Genomic DNA, 17,859 nt, shown 5'->3' on the forward strand with positions numbered 1-17,859 from the left:
GGAAAAAAGACCTTGGCTATTCACCCAAAACATGCCCCTCATGAATTTATAAACCTCTATAAAGTCACCCCTCGGCCTCTGACACTCCAAGGAAAAGAGCCCCAGCCTATTCAGCCTCTCCCCATAACGCAAGCTGTACAGTCTCAGCAACATGCTTGTAAATCTTTTCTGAACTCAAGTTTAACAACATCCCTTCTGCAGAATTGTACAGAGTACTCTGAAAGTGGCCTCACCAATGTCCTGTACAGCTGCAACATGACGCTAATGCACTGACCAATGAAGGCAAGTGTGCCAAAGGCCTTCTTCACCATCCTGTCCACCTGCCACTCCTCTTTCAAGGATTTATGCTCCTGCACCCAAAGGATTCCCTGTTTGGCAACATTTCCCATTAACCGTATAAGTCCTGCTATGGTTTGGCTTACCAAAAGGCAACACCACACATTTATGTAAATTAAACATCACCTGCCACTCTCTGGCCCATTGTTTTTTCTCCACAAGATCACATGGGCCAGAGTTAACATTTTTGGTCCAGTGGCCCTTCTTCAGAACTGATGTATCAGAGGTTGGTTACTAATTAATACAACTGTAAAATTGATATTGTTTCCATCCTTCCAAAACCAAAATCCCCCCAGTTTTAAATATGCCAATCTCACACAGAATGATTGGCAGAGATCCTTGGGGGTAAGTGAGGAAGAAGGTAAAAACAGTGCCATAACACAGGAATACAAGACCACAAAAGACAGAAATGACCTTATCTCAGATACTGCCAAATCTCTTGTGCCAGTTATGTTTGGAGTCATCTCCACTTTTCTACCACTCCCTATTTTCCTGGATTCCCTGACTGGCAAAAACTTGTGTACCACACATAAATATAATCATCAATGGAGTATCTACAAAGGTAAAGTCACCACAGTCTAACTGGGCTGTGGGGTTGCTCTCTCATTAGAGAGATACAACTGGTGGAGGTTTAACCTGAGGAAGAGTTTGAAAAGGATATGCCTTCATGGTAACCTCAGCCTGTATGGGAATTGAACCCACACTGTTAGCATCACCCTGCATCGCAAACCAGCTATCTAACCAACTGAGCTAACTGAACCCAATGAGCAGCTATAATACTATATGCTCGAAAACTTCAAAGATGTACAGTTGAGTGAAGAAATTTATCTTATATCAGTCTTATGTGATTGAATCATTGGCTTTAAACTGCATCCCAATATTCCAACCAGCAGAAAAAAAACTTTAGTTGTTGCCCTGACAAGTCCCTGATAGCATTCTGTATGTTTCAATGACAACCACCTGATGAAGGAGCGGTGCTCCGAAAGCCAGTGCTTCCAATTAAACCTGTTGGACTATAACCTGGTGTTGGGTGATTTTTAACTTTGTACACCCCAGTCCAAAACCGGTGTCTCCAAATCAATGAGATCACCTCTCTTTCTTCAAAACTCCAGAGAATATAGACTTAGTTTACTTTGCCTCTCCACATAGAACAACTCTCTCAACTCAGGGACCATGTTAATGAACTGTCCATACTGCCTCAAAAGTAAATATATTATTCTTGAAATGTAGAAGCAAAAAAGTATGATATTTCAAGTGTGATCTCAAAACCCTGTACAGTTGTGGCAAGATTCTCTTTTCCTGTACTGTAATCCATTTGCCTTCCACATTGTTGCTGCATTGGCATGTTAACTTACTTTGTTCCTTATACAAGTACACCCAGATCTCTGAATATCAAAATATTCAAGGTTAATTTCTTTCTATAAAAAATATCTACTCTTATATCTTTGCAACCAAGGTGAATAATCTTACAATTCCCCACATTATATGCCATTCGCCACTCACTTAACCTGTCTTCCTCTTTGCATGGTAAAAATGTCAAATATTAGGGGATATAGGTTTAAAGTAAAGGGGATAAGTTTAAAAGAGGTGTGAGAGGCAAGTTTTTTTATCCAGAGGGTGGTAAACTCTGGAATGCATTTCCAGACATGATGGTGGAGGCAGATACAATAGCAACCTTTTAACAGGCATCCTGACAGATATATGAATTGGCAGGGAATAGAAGGTATGGACAGCTTAGCAGCTAAAAATGTTTTTAGTTTTAGGAAAGCATAATCTTTTGACACAGTCTAGATGGGCCTGTTCCTAAGCTATATGGTCCTTTGTTCTACACCTGAGGCACCAGCACTAAGCTTTGAGATGCTCCACTAGTCACAGCCTGATGATTTGCGAGCATCCATTAGTGCATACATTTTGCTTCTTGGCTGTTAACCAATCCTCTATCCATGCAAATTATCCCTAATCTGGGAGCACTGACCTTGCATATTAACTATTAGTGTGACAAGTTATCAAATGCCTTTAGGAAATGTAGCATGTATGCTACATTTACTGATTCCTTTATTCTAGCTTACTAGTGCACCCTCAAAAGCTCTAATAATTGTTTAATGAAAGAGAAAACTCTTTCTCTTTCATTAAACTATACTGACTGTCAGATAATTTTATGAATTCTGTAGTGCGTTGTTAAAACTTCCCTAAGTATTAGATTATAAACATTTTTTGATGACTACTGTCCGATTAAATGTCCTGTAGTTTCCCCATTTTCTCATTGCCTCCTAACACCTGGTGACCAACCCCATCTATTGAATGGTAAGCTGTGAAATATCATGACAAAAGTGGTCTTTTCTGAACAAACCAGAGTCCTTGCACAGCCAACTTTTACAATTACAGCCTCTGTGGAAACCCCTTTGCACTTGTGATCAAACACAAATAACTCTGTGCATTACCAAGCAGCGTCACCTCTACAGACTAATCATCTTAAAAACCTCACAAATGGCTCTAGGGAGTTGCATTTGCTAAATATTAAATTAAATCTCTTCCTCCTTTCTTGAATATTGGTGTCATATTACTAACTTCCAATCTGCTAGAACCATTCAAGAATGCTGGGAAGTTTGGAAGATCATAGCCAGAGAATCAACTATCCTTGAGGCATCACTTCTAGAATCATACATGTGGCCGTCAGATCCTAAGAATTCATCAGATTTCAGCCCCTTAAATATGTCTATCCTGCTGGTGTAAGTTAACTTAATTTCCTCATTTTTTTTAAGCAATTATGTTATCCTCCAGTTCTGAGAAGCAACTTGTGTCTTCTTCTGTGAAAATATTTGTTCAGTGCATATGTAATTTCCTTACACCCAACAAGAATTGCTCCTATATTTGCTTCCAAGATCCTTGTTTACTTTAGCTATTCTCTTCCTTTTTATATATTTATGAAAGTTACTATTCTTTCTGCCCATCTTGCTCTCATATTCTACTTTATTTTTTTTGCTGGTTTCTAAACTAGACCCTATCCTCAGACTTGACACTACTACCACCCTTTGCAACTTTATAAACCTCCCAACAGCCTGAACCTAAATAAAGCTTTCAAGATGACTAATGTTCTCCATACAATGTCCTAAACCTGTCAGTCTGACAGAGATAAATAGCTCAATTTGCCTTTACCTTCCAATAATCCTGGCATATGCGTTTGCTTAAAATAACTTAACCTGTGAGGCAGATGTTGAGGCACAAAAATTTATCTAATAGATGACTATTATATTATCAAATAGATGACTATTATATTGTTTAATTTTTTATAGTTTTATAGTTTTAACGGTGTATTCACACTGATACAGCAAAACAGGATACACTGCTGGGTTTTCTACAGCCCAAATATTGTGCCTCAACATCTGCCTCACAGGTTAAGTTATTTTAAGCAAACGCATATGCCAGGATTATTGGAAGGTAAAGGCAAATTGAAATATTTCTCCTTAGGAATCCAGGTTCTTCAGCCCTTCTTATTAGTACTTACAGGCAGAAGCAGGCTGTCAACACATATAAACAATGCCAGGATTAGTATACAGCATACCATTAACAGCTTGAATGATGGAGAAATTTTCAATACAGTCCTGACAAGGGCTGATTGGCATCTTCTATGCACTTCACATTATTTTCATTGAAGGAAGTTTATCCATGCTGTATATGAAAGCCGAGCCCCCAACTATAAGGAATCAGGGTCTGTACACAACCATTGCAACATTATACCAGCTACTTCAGATTATTCTTTAATATTAATCATGTGGGTTAATAGAAGTTTTTATAGAATTATTGAAACAAGTTGATAACAAAACAGTGAAAGCTACCCACAAGAACAGAGCACAGCTAACTGTGTACAGGAACCAAAGTCGGTCTAACTTTGCTGGAATGTTGTAAGAGGAGAACGATTGACATCTCTGTGTAAAAGGCTGGAATAATGGGGTCAGAGACGTCATTTCTTTAGTCTGAAAACGTACTCTGCAACATTTGCAACAGATAACAGCTCCAAATTTCAAAATTGGATGATGCAAGAAGGAAAGATGATCAAAATCTGCCCAAGCAGGGAAGCTGTGTATGTTTGTGGGTAAGCCAGTGAATTGGTTTTATAAGGTTTAATAGTTTTGGAATTGCAATAAGATAAAAGAGAGACTGTTCTTGTGTGTACGTAAGGCAATACGGCCATAAAACATGGAAGCATAAGTAGCCCACTCAACTCATCGAGTCTGCTCCAGTATTCAATGAGGTCATAGCTGACCTAATACTCCTTGTTATCATTTCCTGCCTTTTCTCAGATTTTGAGTTCACTTAAGCATGCTACATAAAACTCCACTGAGTAATAAGGACCATGCTTGAAATTGATGATCATTCAATACTTTGCACAATTATTCTTTGCAAGCAGAAAAAGTTAGATAAAGAATGTGGATATGGACATAAAGAATATCATTGCAGGAACACCAACATTACCACAAAGATAAACAAACCATGTCAGATACTAATAAAACTACCATCGAGAAATAAACCTGTGTTGTCCTTTATAGGAGTGGTGTGTTGGTATGGGTGCAACACCTTCCACTTTTTCAATTATCATGAGTGCCCATCATTTATTTTGCGCTCCCACAATCTGCAAGTCATTTATTGGACACAAGCAGCCACTTTACTACAAGTACCATGTGACTAATTTATCAACTTCATTTGTAATAATATGCTCTTTTCCCAGTCTTTCCCTTAAGTCTGGTACATTGTATGTGCTATCAAAATTCTTAATCATTAGCTTCTTCTGCTAAATGAATATGCTGAATATCTTTTGGTTGTCAGTTGAAGTCCTTGTATCACCCAGGGCTTGCTCCTGTGGGATCTTTAAATTCACTTAGCCATCCTTACTATCATTGTGACTGGCTGTCATATGAGATGTCAATCTATTGCCATTTGCACAAAGAGTTACATGGATGTAACAGTTGTGGCATCACACTGAGACACAACAGACCTGAACATGAAGTTGGGTTTAGGTCAATTGAGCATGTCTGGAAGCAAATATCAATAGTTTTCATTTACATAGCACCTTTGAAATAATTAAATATTCAAGATTCCTTATAGAAGCATTATAAAATAAAACAAAGCACTAAGTCACATCAGAAGATGGCCAAGACGTGTGAGCAAATAGGTAGCTATTGATGACTGCCTTCAAACAGAGAAGATAGGAAGGAAGACAGGCAGGGAGATTCAGGGAGGAACTCTAGGACTTTGCATCTAGACAGATGAAGAGTCACCCATCATTGGTGAAATGATTCAAATAAAGGATCCTCAAGAAGCAGATTTAGAGCAGTACACAGGTATCACAGAGGCTGGAGGAGATGGCAGATATAGGGAGGAGTGAGGCCATGGAGGCATTTGAAAATAGCGGTGAAAAGTTTGATATTGTGGAAGAGCCAAATATAGTACTAGCTACCCAGGACTTCCCAACAACCCAAGTGAACAATATTTGGTAGAAGTTGAGAATAGGGAAGTGGAGTTTTGCTGACCTCAGGTTTACAGAAAGCAAAGGGAAGCTGGCCAGAAATGCATTGGAATAGACAAGTCTAAAGGTAACAAAATGCATGAATGAAGGCTTCAACAGCAGCTGAACAGAGGCAGAGCTACAGTTACAGAGAATAAATAGCCAGCCTTAGTCATTTCACTATCACCCAACGTTAACTTACCACAACTTCCAGCCTTCTTCAATGAGTCCAAATTTTTCAGCCTACCTAAAATCCAGTACTGAATGAGCAGAAATTTCCTCCAACTAAGCACTTAGTTCCACTCTTCTTCCTTGTAATTAGGGGAGGCTGAGCCAAACTGAACATCTAACTTTATTGTCATATTTGACCCAAAGTTCAGCTTCTGACTACACATCAGAGCTAGCACAAAGAAAATCAATTTCCTGCTCTGTAACATCTCTTGATTTTGCCCCTGCTGCAGTTCATCTACTGTTGAAACATATAAATGCATTTGTTATCACCAGACTTGACTATTCCAATGTTGTCCAATTGGCACCATACTTCCATTCTCCAAAGATTTTAAATTCTGCTGCCCACATCTTAACATGCACAAAGCCCCAATCACCTATCTTCTGTCTACATAAGAATATATAAAGGACACAGAATCAGGTTATTCAGTCACTTGCTCTGCCATTCAGTCAGCTTACGGTTGATCGGAGTGTAGCCTCAACTTCACATTCATACTTATCTATAATAACCACTGATTTCCTTGCTTATTGACTTCACTGGCATCCATTGGGACTGCAAATGACATGCTTCCATATCAGTCAATGCGTTCTGAAATGGCCGATAAGTCCAATTTGCAATCTGTGGACTTTGCTGTATACAGAGCAGTTGCGTTTGGAAGTTCAGGTGGATAAATTGCCAATATTGCAACTTCCCCTTTTTGAGTTCCCAACAAAGGCTCCTAACATTTTTGGAATATTTCAAATGCATTCCTAGTCACAAGCCAGGACTCCCCTGAGTCGAATGGGATGTTTGACTTTTTCAGGGATGCTTTGACAATATCCTTACAGCACTTCTGTTGTCATTCTGGGAGTCACTTTAGCCTGTAACATTGTTAGCTCCTGGCTGAGCAACATCTCGAGGGTTTAAACTTCTTATCCTTGTTTGTAATTATCTCCATGGCTTCGCCCCTCACTATCTATATAATTACCTCCAGCTCTACAACCTTGAGAAATATGTGTACTCATCTAATTGTGGATTCACACACAGTGACTTCATATATTAAGGGGAGATAGTGGCATGTTGATATCATTATTGGACTAATACTCCAGACGCCTAAGATAATGGCCTAGAGTCATGGAATTAAATGAATAAATCAGAGATTCCAGCTAATCTAATGATGAGCATGAAATGATTGTAGCGAAAATCCACCTAGCTCACTGAACCCCTTTAAGGAAGGAAATCTACTGTCCTTACCTAATATGGCATACAAATGATTTCACACTCACAGAAATATGGTTGATCCTTAACTACTTTCTGAAATTGCCTAATAAGCCACTTTGCTGTATCAAAACACTATAAAATCTAAAAATATGAAGCAAATCAAACAGACCACCTGACAACCACCTCAGTAATGAAAATGACAATGGAGTTTGCATGTTCTCCCCATGTCTGCATGGGTTTCCTCCGGGTGCTCCTGTTTTGTCCCACAATCCAAAGATGTGCAGGTGAGATGGATTAGCTATGCTAAATTGTCTGTAGTGTCTAGGGATGTGCAGATTAAATGGATTAGCCATGGGAAACTGCAGGGTAATGGAAATAGGGTGGTTCTTTTTGGAGGATCAGTACAGATTCAATAGGCTGAATGGCCACTTTCTGCATGGTAGGGATTCTATGATTCTATGAGGAGAAAGTGAGGTCTGCAGATGCTGGAGATCAGAGCTGGAAATGTGTTGCTGGAAAAGCGCAGCAGGTCAGGCAGCATCCAGGGAACAGGGGAATCGACGTTTCGGGCATAAGCCCTTCTTCAGGAATCCTGATTCCTGAAGAAGGGCTTATGCCCGAAACGTCGATTCTCCTGTTCCCTGGATGCTGCCTGACCTGCTGCGCTTTTCCAGCAACACATTTCCAGTTCCGATTCTACGATTCTATCAAAGGCAGCCTTATTGATCCTGCAAAGTTCTCCTTACCAACATCTAGGACCTTATGAAAAGATTGGAGAGCTGTTTCACTAAATAGTCAAGCACCAGCCTGACATAAACATATCCACAGAATGAAATATGACAGGCAATGTCCAAGACAGGCTACCCATCCCTGGGTATGTTCTGTCCCACCAGGGACAGTGGTACAGTAGTATACAAATCAAGAAAGAATTGCTCTGAGAGTCTTAAAACTTGATTCTGGATGCCATGAAGTTTCATGGTATCAAATCAGATGAGGAGATTTGCATGCCCTTCTGATTAGACTTACCCAATTCCTCAGCTGGTGAATTAGCATGACACCACATTGAACATTGAATGTGGGAACAGCATGTACTCTTGGGTTGGATAGGGGTGTGGTGTGGGGACTTCAATCTCACTCAGTTTGAATTCTGCCAGCATCACCCAGTTTCTGGCCTCGTTACAACCTTGGTTCATACATATACAAAAGATTTTAACTCCAGAGTAGATGCAAGATTGATCATCCGTATCTTTAAGGCTTCATTTGATGAGCATGGATCAAGAAGCCCTAGCACAACAGAAGTCAATGGGAATTGGGAAAAATCTCTCCATTGGTTGGAGTCATGCCTCGCACAAAGAAAATGATTGTGGTTGTTGGAGGTCAATCATCTCAGTTCCTCAATGTCCTAGACCCAACCATCTTCGCCTGTTTCTACAATGATATATCTCCATCAGAATACAAATATTTAGCACCATTCACAATTCCTCAGATACTTAAGTACTGTAGTGTGTCCACTTGCAGCAAGATCTGAACAACATCCAGTCTGAGGCTGTGAAATGACAAATAGCATGATCTGGATAAATGCTTCAGGCAATGACCTTCTGAAAGAAGAGAAAATCTACCCTTGGCATTCAATAATCTTTACCATAACTGAATCCCACATCAGCATCAATCTGAGGCTTGCCACTGCAGAAACTAAACTGGGCCAACCATATCTACATCGTAGCTAGAACAGCAAGTCAGACTCCAGGAAATCAGTCAGTCAGTCATCCCCTATCTTCCTAATGCCTAGCCACCATCTACAAGACAAGTCAGGAATGTCATGGAAGTTATTTCAGTTACCTGGATGGGTACAGCTCTCGCCACACTGAAGAATCTCATTACAATTCAGAAGAAAGCAGCCTGCTTGATTGACACCCCACCACAACCTACACCATTCATTCCCTTCATCACCACTTCTCTAACTCTCTTTCTTCCTTTCCACCAACTTCTTTTAATTGAGGGCCCAGTGACCCTTATAGTCAGACAGTCATAGAGGTGTACAGCATGGAAACAGACCCTTTAGTCCAATTTGACCATGCCGACCAGATATCCTAACCTAATCTAGTCCCATTTGCCAGCACTGGGCCCATTTTCCTCTAAACCCTTCCTATTCATATACCCATACAGATGTCTTTTAAATGCTGTAATTATACCAGCCTCCACCACTTCCTCTGGCAGTTCATTCATATGAAAAAGTTGCCCCTTAGGTCCCTTTTATATCTTTCTCCTCTCACCCTAAACCTATGCCCTCTAGTTCTGGACTTGCCCCACTCCAGGGAATAGACTTTCTCTATTTACCCTATCCATGCCCCTCAAAATTTTATAAACCTCTATAAGATCACCCCTCAGCCTCCGATGCTCCAGGGAAAACAGCCCCAGCCTGTTCAGCCTCTCCCTATAGCTCAAATCCTCCAACCCTGGCAGCATCCTCGTAAATCTTTTCTGAACTCTTGCAAGTTTCACAACATCCTTCTGATGGAAAGTATACCAGAATTGCACACAATATTCCAAAAGTGGCCTAATCAATGTCCTGTACAGCCGTAACATGACCTCCCAACTCCTGTACTCAATACTCTGAACGATAACGGAAAGCATACCAAATGCCTTCATCACTATCCTATCTACCTGTGATTATACTTTTAAGAAGCTATTAACCTGCACTCCAAGGTCTCTCGGTTCAGCAACACTTCCCAGGATTGTACCATTAAGTGTATAAGTCCTGTTAGGATTTGCTTCTTTAGTTCTAGAACCAGAATTGAAGAAGGGTCACTGGACCTGAAACATTGACTCTGCTTTCTCTCTACACATGCTGCCAGATCTTTTATTTATTTATTTATTTATTTTGTGGGATGTGGGTAGTGCTGGCTGGCCAGCATTTATTGCCCGTCCATAGTTGCCCTTGAGAAGGTGCTTTCTCTCTACACATGCTGCCAGATCTTTTATTTATTTATTTATTCATTTTGTGGGATGTGGGTAGTGCTGGTTGGCCAGCATTTATTGCCCGTCCATAGTTGCCCTTGAGAAGGTGGTGAGCTGCCTTCTTGAACTGTTCAGTTTACCTTTTGAAGGTTGACCCAAAATGCCATTAGGGAGGGAATTCCAGGATTTTGACCCAGCGACAGTGAAGGAATGATGATATATTTCCAAGTAAGGATGGACAGTGACTTGGAGGGGAATGTGAGGTGGTGGCGTTCCCATGTATCTGATGCCCTTGTCCTTCTAGATGGATGTGGCGAGGGTTTGGAAGGTGCTGTCTGAGGATCTTTGGTGAATTTCTGCAGTGAGTCTTGTAGATCGCACGCACTGTTGCTACTCAGCGTTGATGATGGAGGGAGTGGATGCTTGTGGATGTGGTGCCAATCAAGCGGGCTGCTTTGTTCTGGATGGTGTCAAGCCTCTTGAGTGCTGTTGGGGCTGCACTATCCAGGCATTTGGGAGGTATTCTATCACACTACTGACTGGTGCCATGTAGATGGTGGACAGGCTTTCAGGAGTCAGGAGATGAGTTACTCACCGTAGTATTCCTAGTCTCTGACCTGTTCTTGGAACCATTGTGTTTAAGTGGTGAGTCTAGTTCAGTTTTTGATCAATGGTAACTTCCAGGATGTTGATAGCAGGGGATTCAGTGATGGCAACATCATTGAATGTCAAGGGACGGTAGTTCGATTGTCTCTTATTGGTGATGGTCATTGCCCTGGCATTTGTGTGGTGCGAATGTTACTTGCCACTTGGCAGCCCAAGCCTGGATATTGTCCAGATTTTGTTGCCTTTGAACACGGTTTGCTTCAGTGTCTGAGGAGTCACAATTGGTGCTGAACATTGTGCAATCATTGGCGAACATCCCCACTTCTGATTTTGTGATGGAGGGAAGGTTATTAGTGAAGCAGCTGAAGATGGTTAAAGCTAGGACACCACCTTGAACTCCTGCAGAGATGTCCTGGAGCTGAGATGACTGACCTCCAACAACCATGACCATCTTTACTTGTGTCAGGTACGACTCTCACCACCGGACAGTTTGCCTCTAGATACCCACTGATTCCAGTTTTGCTAGGGCTCTTTGTTGCCACACTCAGTCGAATGCAACCTTGATATCTGGGTTTCTCCAGCAATCTCTGATTTCATTTCAGATTTCCAGCATCCGCAGTTATAGTGTCTTGGAAGCATGCAGCATAAAAATAGACCCTTCCATCCAACCAGTCCATGCCAGCCATAATCCCAAACTAAATTAGGCCCACCTGCCTGCCCACTTGGCCAATATCCCTCCAAACATTTCTTAATAACTGTAAGAAATCTAGAAGTAAATCTTGAAATATGTCTAAACCTCAGGTGCAAATGTTCTGACAGCGTTCAGCAATGCTTGCTTTTGTTTAGGATCCTGAGTGAAGTTCATTTGAATCTCTATCCTACTAATTCATGATTTGGATGATGCCGGTGTTGAACTGGGCTGTACAAAGTTAAAAATCCACACAACGCCAGGTTATAGTCCAACAGATTTATTTGGAGGCACCAGCTTTCGAAGCGCTGCTTCTTCATCAGGTGGTTGTGGAGCAGAATCATAGAGCACAGAATTTATAGCACCAGGATTGCAGTGTCATGGAATGTAATAATTAAACAAATTTAGCTTTAGTCTTTCATCTTTTAGAGTGATCATTTTAAATTCCTTCATATATGCAAATCCCAGAGTTTTTTAAAGTTACATTCTTAAGATAGCTTTGAACAATAGGCGCCATCTCAGTTCAGATAATGCATTGAAGGTGTATATGCGTGTGTATGTGTGTGTAGGGGAGACCAAGTGAGTGAGAGTGTATGTGAAAGAATGTGTGTGTGTATGTGTGAGAGTGTAATGGGGTATAAATCTGTGAGAGAGTGCGTGTGTGGGTAAGAGTGTGGGGGTGTACGTGTGAGCGTATGAGAGAGTTTGTGTATGAGACAGGGTTTGCGTGGGTCTGCAGGAGTATGTATGTGTGTGTGTGCACGCGCACACTAGTATGGGTGTGTGTGAGAGTTTATAATGCAGTGGGGTCACCTGTAGTGCGACATGAACCAAGGTCCTGGATGAGACCATCCCCATGGGTATCGAACTTGGCTATCAGCATCTGCTCGGCCACTCTGCGTTGTTATGTATTCTGAAGTCTGCCTAGGAGGATGGTCAACTGAAGGTCCAAGGCCGAATGTCCTGACTGCTGAAGTGTTCCCCGACTGGGTGGTTTTGTGAACATAACCAGCCGTTCGGGGAACACTTCAGCATTCCAGGACACTCAGCCTCCAGCCTCCGGGTGACTATCCTCCAAGGCAGACTTCGAAAGAGGAAACAACACAAAGTGGCCGAGCAGAGGCCAATAAACAAGTTCGGTACCCATGGGGATGGTCTCATCCAGGACCTTTGGTTCATGTCGTACTACAGGTGACCCCATTGCACTACACACTCACACAAGTGCATGCCCACACACACCCTCCTACAGACCCATGAAGACCCTCTCTCATATAAAAGCTCTCTCTCATATGCACACACATACACACCCCACACTCGCACATGCACCCTCTCACAGACTTGTACCCCATTTAACTCACACCCACACACACACACACACACACACACGTCTGTGGGGTGAATTTGCACTTGCTGATTTACATTTGATTTTGCTCAAAAACTGCATAAATCCATGCAAAATTCTGTGAATCCCACTTCAGAAACAGAATCAGTCTGACCTAAGATTGGGAAACAGACAGACTTTAACTTCACACCTTTAATGCATTACCTGAGCTGAGATGGCACCTATTGTTAAAAGCTATCTTGAGAATGTAACTTTAAAAAACTTCTGGGATTCACATATGAAGGAACCAAAACTAAAATTATCATTCTAAAAGATGAAAGACTTAAGCTAAATTTGTTTAATCTTGGGGTGGCACGGTGGCTCAGTGGTTAGCACTGTTGCCTCACAGTACCAGGGACCCGAGTTCAATTCCAGCCTTGGGCAACTGTCTGTGTGGAGTTTGCACATTCTCCCCATGTCTGTGTGGGTTTCCACAGTGCTCTGGCTTCCTCCCACAGTGCAAAGATGTGCTGGTCAGGTGAATTGGCCATGCTAAATTGCCCATAGTGTTAGGTGCTTTAGTCAGAGGGAAATGGGTTTGGGTGGGTTACTCTTCAGAGGGTCAGTGTGGACTTGTTGGGCCGAAGGGGCTGTTTACACACTGTAGGCAATCTAATCTAATCCTTTACATTCCATGACACTGCAATCCTGGTGCTATAAATTCTGTGCTCTATGATTCTGCTCCACAACCACCTGATGAAGAAGCAGCGCTTCGAAAGCTAGTGCCTCCAAATAAACCTGTTGGACTATAACCTGGTGTTGTGTGGATTTTTAAGTACTAATTCAATGTGGTTGCATTGCTCAAATAAATTAAATTTCTGCTTTACAACTAATCTCGTTACATCATTGAGAAATTTATAGATGTATGGAATTATTGCACAAAAACAGATCATGCATCCCAAACATCCTTAAAATGTCTCCTCCCACCTTCATCTAACTCTATCAGCACAAACTCAATTCCTTTCTCCCCAGTTTTGTTGAGTATCCAAACAAATGCCTGCAATTTGCCTCAACTTTTTATTTTTGTGGCAAATTTCACATTCCACTCTGAATAACAATTCTCCAGATTTTCCTATTGAATTTAAGTGACTACTTATGCTGTACCTCCTAGTTAACTGATTAGAGAATGAACAAATGGCGATATATGAGAAAAGATAATTTTGTAGTGGCTGGGATCTGAAGTCCACTACCTTAACAGCAGGGAATTGGATTATTATCTAAAAAGAGAAAGATTGCGGGAATAAGCAAGGGAGTGGGACTACCTGAGCACCTGTTGCAGTGAGCCACATGGACACAGTGAGCCAAATAGCCACTTTCTGTTGTGTAACCATTTTGACAGTATCTGGAACTCACTGCCTGAAAGAGATATTTAAGAACTGGATGAGCACTTGAAGAAACACCATTGCAAACAAAGCTTCAGGCCAAGTGCTGCAAAAAGGTAGTGGAATTCAGAAGAACCTCGATTATCCAAAGGACATGGGCAGGGTTTCTTTCGTTCAGTTAATCAAATGCCGGGTAATTGATGTGTGGCTATGTTATCCAGCATCGGGACATTGCGATCTTGTTCGGATGATCCGAAGTTCGGTTAATCGAATGCCAGATAATCGAGGTTCCTCTGGACATGGATGTTTGATGACTGGCACAGATACAATGGGCCAAAAGGTCTCTTTCTGTGTGTGAAGTTCTCTATAACTCTAATATTCTGTGGGTACAATTTCTCTCCTTGCTGGTGGTGGTGAGGAGGATGGGGACGCGGAGAAAGAGCAAATAATGGGGCAGCTTGGCCCCAGAGAGATATGGACCCCTTTCCCATCACTTCAGCAATTTAGCTTTGGGGAAAAAAGGCTCATGCGCAACCTTCTCCAGCTGCCACCATTTTAGGGCCCTTAGTGGTCAATTAAAAAATTAGTTTCGGGCCTAATCCCACCACCAGCATGATTACCTGCCTTCCCAGCAGGCAAGAGTAGATTTTGTTTTCTCAACCGGGAAGCCTGGGAGACCAGGTTCTCCGGTTGTGAGGGGAGGTGGGGCAGGTCAAAATATTTCAAGCATGGAGATAAGAGGGTGGCCTCAGATATCCTCTCTCCATGACAATTAATCCACAAGCCACCCCAATAAAATATTTCTTTGACAATGATACAGCTCTTCATTGCTGTGCAACCTTGGTCTACATTAACACCCATTAGCTCCCCAAGACTGAGAGCATCTGATTGGCTGGCAGTATCAGGTTGGCTGGGCTCCAGTACTGAGGCTCATGAATTGACAAGAAATACCTAATTGGTGCATGTCCCAGCAGGTTTTTACAATTGGTGTGAGTGGAGGTTAATCACAGCCGAATTCCAGAGGTGAGTAACTGCCCTTGACGTCAAGACTGCATTTGAGTGTGACATCATGGAGCCCAAGAAAAACTGGGAGCCAATCAGGGAGAACAGTCTCCATTTGTTGGATTCATACCTAGTACAGAGGAAGATGGTTGTCATTGTTGGAGGTCAGTCATCTCAGCTCCCAGGCATCTCTACAGGGTTCCTCAGGCCAACCATCTTTAGCTGCTTTAGAGTCATAGAAATGTTCGCCACATAAATATACCCATTGGTTCAATTCGTCCATGTCGGCCAGATATCCTAGATAAATCTAGTCCCATTTGCCAGCATTTAGCCCATATCCCTCTATACCATTCCTAATCATATACCCATCCAGATGCCTGTTAAAAAGTTGTCATTGTATCAGCCTCCACCACATCCTTTGGCAGCTCATTCCACACACACACTGCCCTCTGCATGAAAAGGTTGCCCTTTAGGTCCCTTTTAAATCTTTCCCCTCTGACCTGAAACCTTTACTCTCGAGTTTTGGATTCCCGTATCCAGGCAAAAAGACTTTGTCTATTCACCCTATCCATGCCCCTCATGATTTTATAAGCTTCTATAAGGTCATCCCTCAGCCTCCGTTACTCCAGGGAAAACAGCCCCAGCCTATTCAACCTCTCCCTATCGCTCAAACCGTCCGACCCTGGCAACATCCTTGTAAATTTTTTCTGAACCCTTTCAAGTTCCATAACTTCCTTCTTATAGTAGGGAGTACCAAAGTGGGTACAGTATTCCAAAAGTGATGACATTCCCTCTATCATAAGGTCAGAAGTAGAGATGTTTACTAATGATTGTCCCATTCACAACTCCTCACAAACCGAAGCAGTCCATGACCAAATGCAGCAAGACTTAAGACAATATCCAGGCCTGGGCTGGCAAATGGCAAGTAATATTTTCATCACACAAGGCAGGCAATGATAAGCAAGACAGAATCTAACCATCACTCCTTGTCATTTAAAGGTACTAATATTGCTGAATTCATCACTAATCACATGACCAGAAACTGAACTGGACTATCCATGTGGTGAAGAATAATGAGCCAGGAATCCTGCACTAAATAACTCATCTCCTGAGTCCCCAAAGCCTATCCAACATTTACAAGGCACAAGTCAGGAACATGATGGACTACTCCCCATTTGCCTAAATGCATGCAGCTCCAACAATACCTGAAAAGCTCAACACAATCTTAAAGAACACAGCCTGCTTGATAAGTGTCACATCCATTAACATGTACCAACGACACTCCTCATAGGCTGTGTACCATCTACAAAATGCACTGCAGAATTCACCAAGGCTCCTGAGATAGCACCTTTCGCTACCATCTCAAAGGGATAGCAGCAGAGATACATGGGAACATCACAACCTGCAAGTTCTCCTCCAAGCAGGACACTTTTACACTTTGGAAATATAATACTATTCCTTTACTATTGCTGGGTCAAAGTCCTGGATGTCTGTCTCTAACAGAGTTATGGCTCTGCCTACACCAAATGGACCTCAACAATTCAAGAAGGCAGCTCACCACCATCTTGTCAAGTGCATCTAGGGATGGGCAGTAAACACTGTCACAGTTTGTGCTCCTGCACCCATGATTGAATAATAAAGTCACCTGCTTAATGTCAGAGCATTTAGTCGCAGCCTGTGATGCTAGTTCCAAGCGTTCATACAAATAGAGGCGTTTCCTCGACATCTACCTCTGTATGATCTTCTTCACAACCTTAAACTTTCTATCAGATCATCCATTATTCTGCCTTCCAGTAATCAGGGAGTTGAACATGGGAACATGCAAAACTCTGAAGCATAACAGTTCACATGAGGAATTTTGATTTAATGATCCAAGGACATAAATCATACAATTAAGCATTGAACTGTGAAGATCAACTCCATGATTGGGAGCATAAGATCAGCTTATAGGAGAAGCAATTTCACTAAACTTCAAAGATCATTGAATACATTTACAAAACCTCTAACAGGTAACACCAATGCAACTATATGCAACTCTCCTGGGAAGGAATTAATTTAAAATTAAATACTTTGTTGTAGGTTGTTGGCAGGTTTGTGTCATGTTAAAGAGGAGCAGTACAAATAATCATCTCTGAGTCTCTATGTATTTGCAGAAACTAACAAGTTTCTTACCAGATTTAGGGTACGTCACAATAAAGACATCTGTGTCCTTTATTTCAAAATGTTCCAGTTGTTCTAAATGTTCTTTCGTGTAGATAGTGGAAACAAAGTTACAGCCTTTGTACTGAAAGTAGTAATTGTTTGTCTTGGACATTCTTGCACTGTTGAGAAATCTGCAAAAGGCAAACATCAACAATCTTACCCAGTTTTAAGTCTTTTAAAATGAGGAAAAAAGGCAATTTGTTTGCACCACTCAATATAGATTATCACTGAATAACATGGCTATATCCTAATGGAGTATTTTACTATCAATTGCCCCAAGTCGCCAGTTTAACAAGCCTATTCCCTAACTGTCCTCAATTTAAGATTGTCAGATGTTCAAATTACCATAGGCAAATCCCAACCTATATCCAGAACCTTACAACCGACAGCACTCTGAAGACTCAATGTTTCTTTAACTCTGTCCTTTTGTAC

The 17,859-nt window shown here is 41.6% G+C and overlaps 1 protein-coding gene across 6 annotated transcripts in view; it reads right to left on the reverse strand.

Moving 5' to 3' along the window:
- The window catches only part of LOC122546175 (amine sulfotransferase-like), a 120,593-nt gene that overhangs the window by 38,938 nt on the left and 63,796 nt on the right, over window positions 1–17,859 (reverse strand). For all 6 annotated transcript variants that reach the window (XM_043685007.1, XM_043684993.1, XM_043684981.1 and 3 more), the window contains one exon: window positions 17,398–17,558. In XM_043685007.1, the coding sequence (XP_043540942.1) occupies window positions 17,398–17,539 (142 nt within the window). In that variant the 5' untranslated portion in view covers window positions 17,540–17,558. The remainder of the gene's footprint in view (window positions 1–17,397; window positions 17,559–17,859) is intronic.

The sequence above is a fragment of the Chiloscyllium plagiosum genome, chromosome 3 (assembly GCF_004010195.1).
Source record: "Chiloscyllium plagiosum isolate BGI_BamShark_2017 chromosome 3, ASM401019v2, whole genome shotgun sequence".
In the NCBI taxonomy this organism is placed as follows: Eukaryota; Metazoa; Chordata; class Chondrichthyes; order Orectolobiformes; family Hemiscylliidae; genus Chiloscyllium; species Chiloscyllium plagiosum.